Raw genomic sequence first — 12,500 nt, 5'->3', positions numbered from 1 at the left:
GTATACAACACTATGCATACTACACTATGTATACTACACTATGTATACTACCCTATGTGTACTGTACTACACTATGTATACTACACTATGCATACTACACTATGTATACTACACTATGTATACTACACTATGTATACTACACTATGTATACTGCACTATGTATACTGCACTATGTATACTACACTATGCATACTACACTATGCATACTACACTATGTATACTACACTATGTATACTACCCTATGTGTACTGTACTACACTATGAATACTACACTATGCATACTACACTATGTATACTACACTATGTATACTACACTATGTATACTACACTATGTATACTGCACTATGTATACTACACTATGTATACTACACTATGTATACTACACTATGTATACTGCACTATGTATACTACACTATGTATACTACACTATGCATACTACACTATGTATACTACACTATGTATACAACACTATGTATACTGCAATATGTATACTACACTATGTATACTACACTATGCATGAGAGGTACTACACTATGTATACTACACTATGTATACTACACTATGTATACTACACTATGTATACTACACTATGCATACTACACTATGTATACTACACTATGTATACTACCCTATGTGTACTGTACTACACTATGTATACTGCACTATGTATACTACACTATGTATACTACGCTATGTGTACTGTACTACACTATGTATACTACACTATGTATACTACACTATGTATACTACACTATGCATACTACACTATGTATACTACACTATGTATACTACACTATGCATACTACACTATGTATACTACACTATGTTTACTACCCTATGTGTACTGTACTACACTATGTATACTACACTATGCATACTACACTATGCATACTACACTATGTATACTACACTATGCATACTACACTATGTATACTACACTATGTATACTACACTATGTATACTGCACTATGTATACTACACTATGTATACTACACTATGTATACTACACTATGTATACTGCACTATGTATACTGCACTATGTATACTACACTATGTATACAACACTATGCATACTACACTATGTATACTACACTATGTATACTACCCTATGTGTACTGTACTACACTATGTATACTACACTATGCATACTACACTATGTATACTACACTATGTATACTACACTATGTATACTACACTATGTATACTGCACTATGTATACTGCACTATGTATACTACACTATGTATACTACACTATGCATACTACACTATGTATACTACACTATGTATACTACCCTATGTGTACTGTACTACACTATGTATACTACACTATGCATACTACACTATGTATACTACACTATGTATACTACACTATGTATACTGCACTATGTATACTACACTATGTATACTACACTATGTATACTACACTATGTATACTGTACTATGTATACTACACTATGTATACTACACTATGCATACTACACTATGTATACAACACTATGTATACTGCAATATGTATACTACACTATGTATACTACACTATGCATGAGAGGTACTACACTATGTATACTACACTATGTATACTACACTATGTATACTACACTATGTATACTACACTATGCATACTACACTATGTATACTACACTATGTATACTACCCTATGTGTACTGTACTACACTATGTATACTGCACTATGTATACTACACTATGTATACTACGCTATGTGTACTGTACTACACTATGTATACTACACTATGTATACTACACTATGCATACTACACTATGTATACTACACTATGTATACTACACTATGCATACTACACTATGTATACTACACTATGTATACTACCCTATGTGTACTGTACTACACTATGTATACTACACTATGCATACTACACTATGCATACTACACTATGTATACTACGCTATGTATACTACACTATGTATACTATGCTATGTATACTACACTATGTATACTACACTATGTATACTACACTATGCATACTACACTATGTATACTACGCTATGTATACTACACTATGTATACTACACTCTGGGCTCTGGTCAAAAGTAGTGCACCCTATTCCCTATGGGCTTTGGTCAAAAGTAGTGCACTATGTAGGGAATAGGGTGCTATTTGGGATGGACCCTATACACTCATTTCACAACGTGTCAAACTCATTCCACGGAGGGCCGAGTGTCTGCAGGTTTTCGCCCTCCCTTGTACTTGATTGATGGATTAAGGTCACTAATTAGTAAGGAACTCCCGTCACCTGGTTGTCTAGGTCTTAATGGAATGGAAAAATCCAAAAACCCGCAGACACTCGGCACTCCGCGGAATGAGTTTGACACCCCTGCATTACACAGACAAACCTGGCACCCGCCCGTTTCCACTACAGTCTAGGTTGATTGTGTTTCAGTCACAGCTGACCCATAAAGGAAGAACACTCAAAATTAATTTAAGATAGCCTCAGCAGTCCACCGATTGGAAATGCTAATTTCTTAACAACGCCATCCACAGATCAATAAAAGACAAAGTAATTTAGGCTGTAGGGAAATCAATTCATCGTTTACAGCACAGTTAGCATGGCAGACTTGTTTTAACTGTGGATGGCATAAAAGATGAGTGAAATATTCTTGAGATTCTTCAATGCATACTTTTATTACACAATAGTTTTGATGCAAATTAATATACTGTATATAATATAAGAAATGACGTTTAGCTGACGCTTTCTCCAACTTACAGTCATATGGGTGGCCCTCAGTGGGAATCGAACCCACGACCCTTAGTGTTGCAAGCACCATGCTTTACCAACTGGGACACATGGGACCAAATTAATGTTGGTCAGGCAGATGCCCTATGAAAAGTGATGCCATAGTGTATAACCAAACCATTTCCTCAAGCGTTTAATGTGTTTAATGTGATGTTTCAGGGGGCTCACACGAAGACTGGAACAAATCTCGCCCCCTAGTGGTGACATACGTCAGACCAGGAGGTCCTGCAGACAGGTGATGTGGATCATGGTGTGACAACTTATTCCCCAGGAGCACAGGGTCAGCTAGAGCACAGGATCAGCTGGAGCACAGGGTCAGCTAGAGCACAGGGTCAGCTAGAGCACAGGGTCAGCTGGAGGAGCACAGGGTCAGCTGGAGCACAGAGGAGCACAGGGTCAGCAAGAGCACAGGGTCAGCTGGAGGAGCACAGGGTCAGCTGGAGCACAGAGGAGCACAGGGTCAGCTAGAGCACAAGGTCAGCTAGAGCACAGAGGAGCACAGGGTCAGCTAGAGCACAGGGTCAGCTAGAGCACAGCGGAGCACAGGGTCAGCTAGAGCACAGGGTCAGCTGGAGCACAGAGGAGCACAGGGTCAGCTAGAGCACAGGGTCAGCTGGAGGAGCACAGGGTCAGCTGGAGCACAGAGGAGCACAGGGTCAGCTAGAGCACAGGGTCAGCTAGAGCACCGAGGGGCACAGGGTCAGCTAGAGCACAGGGTCAGCTGGAGGAGCACAGGGTCAGCTGGAGCACAGAGGAGCACAGGGTCAGCTAGAGCACAGGGTCAGCTAGAGCACAGAGGAGCACAGGGTCAGCTAGAGCACAGGGTCAGCTAGAGCACAGAGGAGCACAGGGTCAGCTAGAGCACAGGGTCAGCTAGAGCACTTAGGAGCAAAGGGTCAGCTAGAGCACAGGGTCAGCTAGAGGACAGGGTCAGCTAGAGGACAGGATCAGCTAGAGGACAGGGTCAGCTAGAGCACAGGGTCAGCTAGAGGACAGGGTCAGCTAGAGCACAGGGTCAGCTAGAGCACAGGGTCAGCTAGAGGACAGGGTCAGCTAGAGGACAGAGGAGCACAGGGTCAGCTGAAGCTACAGTACACCTACTAATTTCTTTATTTTCACTATTTTCTACATTGTAGTATAATAGTGAATACATTAAAACTATGAAATAACACATATGGAATCATGTAGGAACCAAAAAATTGTTGAGCAAATAAAAATATATTTTAGATTCTTCAAACCCGTTGCCTTTGCCTTGATGACAGCTTTGCACACTCTTGGCATTTTCTCAACTAGCTTCATGAGGAATGCTTTTCCAACAGTCTTGAAGGAGTTCCCACATATGCTGAGCACTTGTTGGCTGCTTTTCCTTCATTCTGCGGTCCAACTTATCCCAAACCATCTCAATTGGGTTGAGGTCGGACGATTGTGGAGGCCAGGTCATCTGATGCAGCACTCCATCACTCTCCTTCTTAGTAATATAGCCCTTACACAGCCTGGAGGTGTGCTGGGTCATTGTCCTGTTGAAAAACAAATGATTGTCCCACTAAGCCCAAACCAGATGGTATGGCGTATCGCTGCAGAATGCTGTGGTAGCCATGCTGGTTAAGTGTGCCTTGAATTTTAAAAAAAATATCACTGTGTCACCATCAAAGCACCCCCACACCATCACACCTCCTCCTCCAGGCTTCATGGTGGGAACCACACATGTAGAGATCATCTGTTCACCTACTCTGCGTCTCACAAAGAAATGGCGTTTGTAACCAAAAATCTCAAATTTGGACTCATCAGATCAAAGGACTGATTTCCACCTGTCTAATGTCCATTGCTCGTGTTTCTTGGCCCAAGCAAGTCTCTTCTTATTATTGGTGCACTTTAGTAGGTGTTTCTTTGCAGCAATTCAACCATGAAGGCCTGATTCACACAGTCTCCTCTGAACAGTTGATGTTGAGATGTGTCTGTTACTTGAATTCTGTGAAGCATTTATTTGGGCTGCAATCTGAGGTGCAGTTAAATCTAATGAACTTATCGTCTGCAGCAGAGGTAACTCTGGGTCTTCCTTTCCTGTGGCGGTCCTCATGAGAGCCAGTTTCATCATTGATGGTTTCTGTGACTGCACTTGAAGAAACTACTTAAATTCTTGAAGTTTTCCGGATTGACTGACCTCCATGTCTTAAAGTAATGATATTTAAGATTGAAGAATCTTAAATATATTTTAATTTGTTTAACACTTTTTTGGTTCCTACGTGATTCCATGTGTGTTATTTCATAGTTTTGATGTCTTCACTATTATTCTATAAATGTAGAAAATAGTTAAAAAAATTAAGAAAAACCTTTGACTGGTACTGTATGTTATAGTGCACTGCTATGTAGGGTGCATATGTAGTGCACTGCTATGTAGGGTGCATATGTAGTGCACTGCTATGTAGGGTGCATATGTAGTGCACTGCTATGTAGGGTGCATATGTAGTGCACTGCTATGTAGGGTGCATATGTAGTGCACTGCTATGTAGGGTGCATATGTAGTGCACTGCTATGTAGGGTGCATATGTAGTGCACTGCTATGTAGGGTGCATATGTAGTGCACTGCTATGTAGGGTGCATATGTAGTGCACTGCTATGTAGTGCACTGCTATGTAGGGTGCATATGTAGTGCACTACTGGTGTCATTTGAGACAGGACCTGTGTTCCATTTTTCTGTGTGGGTTTGGCTGAGAGGGATATTGAAAATGAATATCTCTCCTGAATATGTCGGCTGGTGCTAGTTACATATGAATATGTTTTCACTCTTCACACCCGCATGTAAAATACGAGGGATGAGACATTTCAGCCGACGCTGAAGTGAGAGAGTGTGCGAGAGATAGAGAGCGAGGGATCGAGTAGACAGAGGAAAGGTAGAGGTAGGAGGAGAGAGAGAGGAGAGGAAGTGGTAGAAGGAGAGAGAGAGGAGAGGAAGGGATAGAAGGAGAGAAAGGAGTGGGTAGAAGGAGAGAGAGATGAGAGGAAGGGGTAGAAGGAGAGAGAGAGGAGGGGTAGAAGGAGAGAGAGGAGGGGTAGAAGGAGAGAGAGGAGGGGTAGAAGGAGAGAGAGGAGGGGTAGAAGGAGAGAGAGAGGAGAGGAAGGGATAGAAGGAGAGAAAGGAGTGGGTAGAAGTAGAGAGAGATGAGAGGAAGGGGTAGAAGGAGAGAGAGAGGAGGGGTAGAAGGAGAGAGAGGGGAGGGGTAGGTGAGATAGAGGAGGGGTAGAAGGAGAGAGAGGAGTGGGTAGAATGAGAGAGACAGGAGGGGTAGAAGAAGAGAGAGAGGAGAGGAAGGGGTAGAAGGAGAGAGAGAGGAGGGGTAGAAGGAGAGAGAGTAGGGGTAGAAGGAGAGAGAGTAGGGGTAGAAGGAGAGAGAGGAGTGGGTAGAAGGAGAGAGAGGAGGGGTAGAAGGAGAGAGAGAGGAGAGGAAGGGATAGAAGGAGAGAAAGGAGTGGGTAGAAGTAGAGAGAGATGAGAGGAAGGGGTAGAAGGAGAGAGAGAGGAGGGGTAGAAGGAGAGAGAGGGGAGGGGTAGGAGAGATAGAGGAGGGGTAGAAGGAGAGAGAGGAGTGGGTAGAATGAGAGAGACAGGAGGGGTAGAAGAAGAGAGAGAGGAGAGGAAGGGGTAGAAGGAGAGAGAGAGGAGGGGTAGAAGGAGAGAGAGAGGAGAGGAAGGGGTAGGAGAGAGAGAGGAGGGGTAGAAGGAGAGCGAGAGGAGGGGTAGAAGGAGAGAGAGGAGGGGTAGAAGAGGTAGAAGGAGAAAGAGAGGAGAGGTAGGAGATAGAAGAGAGGAGAGGTAGAAGGAGAAAGAGGAGAGAAGAGAGGAGATGCAGAATGAGAGAGGAGAGGAGACAGAGGGAGAGGAGAGGTAGAAGGAGAGAAAGAGAGGAGAGGACATGCAGAAGGAGAGAGGAGAGGAGACAGAAGGAGAGGAGAGGTAGAAGGAGAGAAAGTAGATCAGAGGGTGCAGTCTGCCATAATGAAACTGGATTTATTCAGTGTACCACTTTGGCACAAGGAATGGAAATGCTGCTTGGGTTTTCTCTGCCATTTGTATGATAGTCCAAGAATTTAGTTACAGAACATTGTTGGAGAGGAGGTCCCTTAAATACAATGTGACAGGATGCAGAAAGTGGAAGAGAATATGCCATGCTTCTCCCTCCCTCCATCTCTCCTTCCCTCTGTCCTTTGCTCACTCCCTTGCTCCCTCCTATCTCTCTCTCTCTCTCTCTCTCTCTCTCTCTCTCTTTCTCAATTCAATTCAAGGGCTTTATTGGCATCGGAAACATGTGTTAACATTGCCAAAGCAAGTGAGGTAGACAACATACAAAGTGAAAATATAAAGTGAAAAACAACAAAAATTAACAGTAAACATTACACATACAGAGGTTTCAAAACAGTAAAGACATTACAAATGTCATATTATATATATATATACAGTGTTTTAACAATGTACAAATGGTTAAAGGACACAAGATAAAATAAATAAGCATAAATATGGGTTGTATTTACAATGGTGTTTGTTCTTCACTGGTTGCCCTTTTCTCGTGGCAACAGGTCACAAATCTTGCTGCTGTGATGGCACACTGTGGAATTTCACCCAGTAGATATGGGAGTTTTTCAAATTTGGATTTGTTTTCAAATTCTTTGTGGATCTGTGTAATCTGAGGGAAATATGTCTCTCTAATATGGTCATACATTGGGCAGGAGGTTAGGAAGTGCAGCTCAGTTTCCACCTCATTTTGTGGGCAGTGAGCACATAGCCTGTCTTCTCTTGAGAGCCATGTCTGCCTGCGGCCTTTCTCAATAGCAAGGCTATGCTCACTGAGTCTGTACATAGTCAAAGCTTTCCTTAATTTTGGGTCAGTCACAGTGGTCAGGTATTCTGCCGCTGTGTACTCTCTGTTTAGGGCCAAATAGCATTCTAGTTTGCTCTGTTTTTTTGTTAATTCTTTCCAATGTGTCAAGTAATTATCTTTTTGTTTTCTCATGATTTGGTTGGGTCTAATTGTGCTGTTGTCCTGGGGCTCTGTAGGGTGTGTTTGTGTTTGTGAACAGAGCCCCAGGACCAGCTTGCTTAGGGGACTCTTCTCCAGGTTCATCTCTCTGTAGGTGATGGCTTTGTTATGGAAGGTTTGTGAATCACTTCCTTTTAGGTGGTTGTAGAATTTAACGGCTCTTTTCTGGATTTTGATAATTAGTGGGTATCGGCCTAATTCTGCTCTGCATGCATTATTTGGTGTTCTACGTTGTACACGGAGGATATTTTTGCAGAATTCTGCGTGCAGAGTCTCAATTTGGTGTTTGTCCCATTTTGTGAAGTCTTGGTTGGTGAGCGGACCCCAGACCTCACAACCATAAAGGGCAATGGGCTCTATGACTGATTCAAGTATTTTTAGCCAAATCCTAATTGGTATGTTGAAATTTATGTTTCTTTTGATGGCATAGAATGCCCTTCTTGCCTTGTCTCTCAGATCGTTCACAGCTTTGTGGAAGTTACCTGTGGCGCTGATGTTTAGGCCAAGGTATGTATAGTTTTTTGTGTGCTCTAGGGCAACAGTGTCTAGATTGAATTTGTATTTGTGGTCCTGGTGACTGGACCTTTTTTGGAACACCATTATTTTGGTCTTACTGAGATTTACTGTCAGGGCCCAGGTCTGACAGAATCTGTGCATAAGATCTAGGTGCTGCTGTAGGCCCTCCTTGGTTGGTGACAGAAGCACCAGATCATCGGCAAACATCAGACATTTGACTTCGGATTCTAGCAGGGGGAGGCCGGGTGCTGCAGACTTTTCTAGTGCCCGCGCCAATTCGTTGATATATATGTTGAAGAGGGTGGGGCTTAAGCTGCATCCCTGTCTAACCCCACGACCCTGTGTGAAGAAATGTGTGTGTTTTTTGCCAATTTTAACCGCACACTTGTTGTTTGTGTACATGGATTTTATAATGTCGTATGTTTTACCCCCAACACCACTTTCCATCAGTTTGTATAGCAGACCCTCATGCCAGATTGAGTCGAAGGCTTTTTTGAAATCAACAAAGCATGAGAAGACTTTGCCTTTGTTTTGGTTTGTTTGGTTGTCAATTAGGGTGTGCAGGGTGAATACATGGTCTGTTGTACGGTAATTTGGTAAAAAGCCAATTTGACATTTGCTCAGTACATTGTTTTCATTGAGGAAATGTACGAGTCTGCTGTTAATAATAATGCAGAGGATTTTCCCAAGGTTACTGTTGACACATATTCCACGGTAGTTATTGGGGTCAAATTTGTCTCCACTTTTGTGGATTGGGGTGATCAGTCCTTGGTTCCAAATATTGGGGAAGATGCCAGAGCTAAGTATGATGTTAAAGAGTTTTAGTATAGCCAATTGGAATTTGTTGTCTGTATATTTGATCATTTCATTGAGGATACCATCAACACCACAGGCCTTTTTGGGTTGGAGGGTTTTTATTTTGTCCTGTAACTCATTCAATGTAATTGGATAATCCAGTGGGTTCTGGTAGTCTTTAATAGATGATTCTAAGATCTGTATTTGATCATGTATATGTTTTTGCTCTTTATTCTTTGTTATAGAGCCAAAAAGATTGGAGAAGTGGTTTACCCATACATCTCCATTTTGGATAGATAATTCTTCTTGTTGTTGTTTGTTTAGTGTTTTCCAATTTTCCCAGAAGTGGTTAGAGTCTATGGATTCTTCAATTGCATTGAGCTGATTTCTGACGTGCTGTTCCTTCTTTTTCCGTAGTGTATTTCTGTATTGTTTTAGTGATTCACCATAGTGAAGGTGTAGACTCAGGTTTTCTGGGTGTCTATGTTTTTGGTTGGACAGGTTTCTCAATTTCTTTCTTAGATTTTTGCATTCTTCATCAAACCATTTGTCATTATTGTTAATTTTCTTCGGTTTTCTATTTGAGATTTTTAGATTTGATAGGGAAGCTGAGAGGTCAAATATACTGTTAAGATTTTCTACTGCCAAGTTTACACCTTCACTATTACAGCGGAACGTTTTACCCAGGAAATTGTCTAAAAGGGATTGAATTTGTTGTTGCCTAATTGTTTTTTGGTAGGTTTCCAAACTGCATTCCTTCCATCTATAGCATTTCTTAATGTTACTCAGTTCCTTTGGCTTTGATGCCTCATGATTGATTATTGCTCTGTTTAAGTAGACTGTGATTTTGCTGTGGTCTGATAGGGGTGTCAGTGGGCTGACTGTGAACGCTCTGAGAGACTCTGGGTTGAGGTCAGTGATAAAGTAGTCTACAGTACTACTGCCAAGAGATGAGCTATAGGTGTACCTACCATAGGAGTCCCCTCGAAGCCTACCGTTGACTATGTACATACCCAGCGTGCGACAGAGCTGCAGGAGTTGTGACCCGTTTTTGTTGGTTATGTTGTCATAGTTGTGCCTAGGGGGGCATATGTGGGAGGGAATGCTGTCACCTCCAGGCAGGTGTTTGTCCCCCTGTGTGCTTAGGGTGTCAGGTTCTTGTCCTGTTCTGGCATTTAGGTCGCCACAGACTAGTACATGTCCCTGGGCCTGGAAATGATTGATTTCCCCCTCCAGGATGGAGAAGCTGTCTTCATTAAAATATGGGGATTCTAGTGGGGGGATATAGGTAGCACACAGGAGGACATTTTTCTCTGTTAGGATAATTTCCTTTTGAATTTCTAGCCAAATGTAAAATGTTCCTGTTTTGATTAATTTAATGGAGTGAGTTAGGTCTGCTCTATACCAAATTAGCATACCCCCTGAGTCCCTTCCCTGTTTCACACCTGGTAGTTTGGTGGATGGGACTACCAGCTCTCTGTAACCTAGAGGGCAACCAGTGGGTCCGTCTCCTCTATACCAGGTTTCTTGCAGGATGACAATGTCTGTATTACCGATTTCTTTGGTGAAGTCCGGGTTTCTGCTCTTTAGGCCAAAGGCAGATGACCTCAGGCCTTGGATATTCCAGGATAATATAGTGAAGGCTTTTTGTTCCATAGAGTGTCCAATGTTGTTGGTCGTGGTTTGGCCTCAGGCCAGTAAGTGTGAGCAGAGCCTGCTGAGCATCTGGTACATGCCATTGGCTTCGGCGAGTGTGAGAGTGGGGGTTGGGACTGTTTGCCCGCTCACTACCTGGGCGTATGTGTGGCTTCCATGTTGAGGCCCTCTTTGCGGGGGTGGGGTGCATGGGGTGGGCAGGAGTGGCATAGGTCTGATCTGAGGGGGCCTAAATGGGGTGTGGGCATGGTTGACGTGGGGGGGTGTTGATTGGTTGGGGTGGGGGTGTGGATGTGTCAGGGTGTACTGTGGTCTGGATGTAATTCCTCTTGGCGTGGGTCCTCTATGTGTAGGTCCAGGGGGGGGTCCTGCAGATCTGGGAGGGTGTCTCGCTGGTCTGGATGGGGTGTCTATTGATCTGTTGCTCCTGTGTGAAGTGTTGGGGATACGTTTGAGAGCGATGTCCTTTAGAGTTCGGGCAAAGGTGGGCACTGCTGCCTTGTAGAGGTGGACCTGGTCATAGAGGCTGTTCAAGTCCAGGGTGGAGTGGTGGGCCAGGAAAACGTTTGGTTTTGAGGCACAGTCATGGGAAATACTTGCGTTTACCCGCTGTATTGTGGCAGGGTGGAAGTCTTTTCGTGGTAGCAGGGTGGAGATAACCACTTGTGCGTTGGGGAAAGTAGAAGAAGCCTTTTCAATCACTCCCTTCAGTGCTGTGGCCACTCTTTCCTGCTGTGCTCTCAGGTCGTTTGTGCCTGTGTGTATTATTATGTGGCTGGGTGAGCCTAGTTTGGCCTCAGACAGAAGGTCTAGGGCGCGTTGGGTGTTTGGACACCAGAGTTTAGACACACTGTGTTTGGGAAAAAGTTTTTTTTCTTCTATATATTTCCCATTTGAGTCCATAAGTAGTACAATCTGTGTCTTGTGTTTGTCCTCAGTGGGTGTGGGGGGGTTGTCAAAAGGGCTATCAGGGTGGCTGACAGGGGGGGTGCTCAGAGGGGGTGAGAGCCTCTGGGCTTGGGGTTCTTCATTTGTCTGTTCTGCTGTGATGTCGACTCTATGGTCAGGGTCTGGTGTGGACTGTTCTGCTGTGGTGTCGACTCTATGGTCTCTCTCTCTCTCTCTCTCTCTCTCTCTCTCTCTCTCTCTCTCTCTCTCTCTCTCTCTCTCTCTCGCTCAACTACGAGGCTGTTATGTAGGCTGAGACATCTTCCATCTCTGTCTTTGGTTCAGTCTATCAGGTATGAAGGTAAGACCCAGATGCAGACAACGTCGAATTAACAATGGTTTAATAATCCAACAGGGGCAGGCATTACACAGGTCAAGGGGCAGGCATTACACAGGTCAAGGGGCAGGCATTACACAGGTCAAGGGGCAGGCATTACACAGGTCAAGGGGTCAGTAAACCAGAGGTGGGGCAACGGTACCGGACGGCAGGCGGGTTCAAGGTCAGGGTAAGGCAGAGTGGTTAGGCTGGCGGGCTCGGAGTCAGGACAGGCAAGGGTCAAAAACCAGGAGGGCGAGAAATAGAGAGACTGAGTTTGGGTTGGATAGAAGCCATCTTCATTTCCTCCTTTTTCCTTTTACAACAAGGAAGTTGTTATGAACTCTGAAAAGGATCTACCCTGTGCATCTGCCACCATATGTCTTGTATAACATCTCTGGTCAGGTCACATGGTCAGGAACAAAATCTGGATTTACTAGTTCATCTATCCTTGTTTATTGAACC

General features: G+C 43.7%; 1 protein-coding gene across 1 annotated transcript in view; it reads left to right on the top strand.

Annotated features, from left to right (window-relative positions):
- LOC110494809 (glutamate receptor-interacting protein 2-like) overlaps positions 1-12,500 on the top strand; it is a 182,387-nt gene that overhangs the window by 65,425 nt on the left and 104,462 nt on the right. Inside the window, exon 6 of the mRNA XM_036948442.2 lies at positions 2,931-3,006. Within this exon, the coding sequence (XP_036804337.2) occupies positions 2,931-3,006 (76 nt within the window). The remainder of the gene's footprint in view (positions 1-2,930; positions 3,007-12,500) is intronic.

Source organism: Oncorhynchus mykiss, chromosome 17 (genome assembly GCF_057628025.1).
Source record: "Oncorhynchus mykiss isolate SJ-2025 chromosome 17, ASM5762802v1, whole genome shotgun sequence".
NCBI classification, from domain to species: Eukaryota; Metazoa; Chordata; class Actinopteri; order Salmoniformes; family Salmonidae; genus Oncorhynchus; species Oncorhynchus mykiss.
Note: the sequence above shows the minus strand (reverse complement) of the source record. Positions and strands in the feature narration are given on the sequence as shown.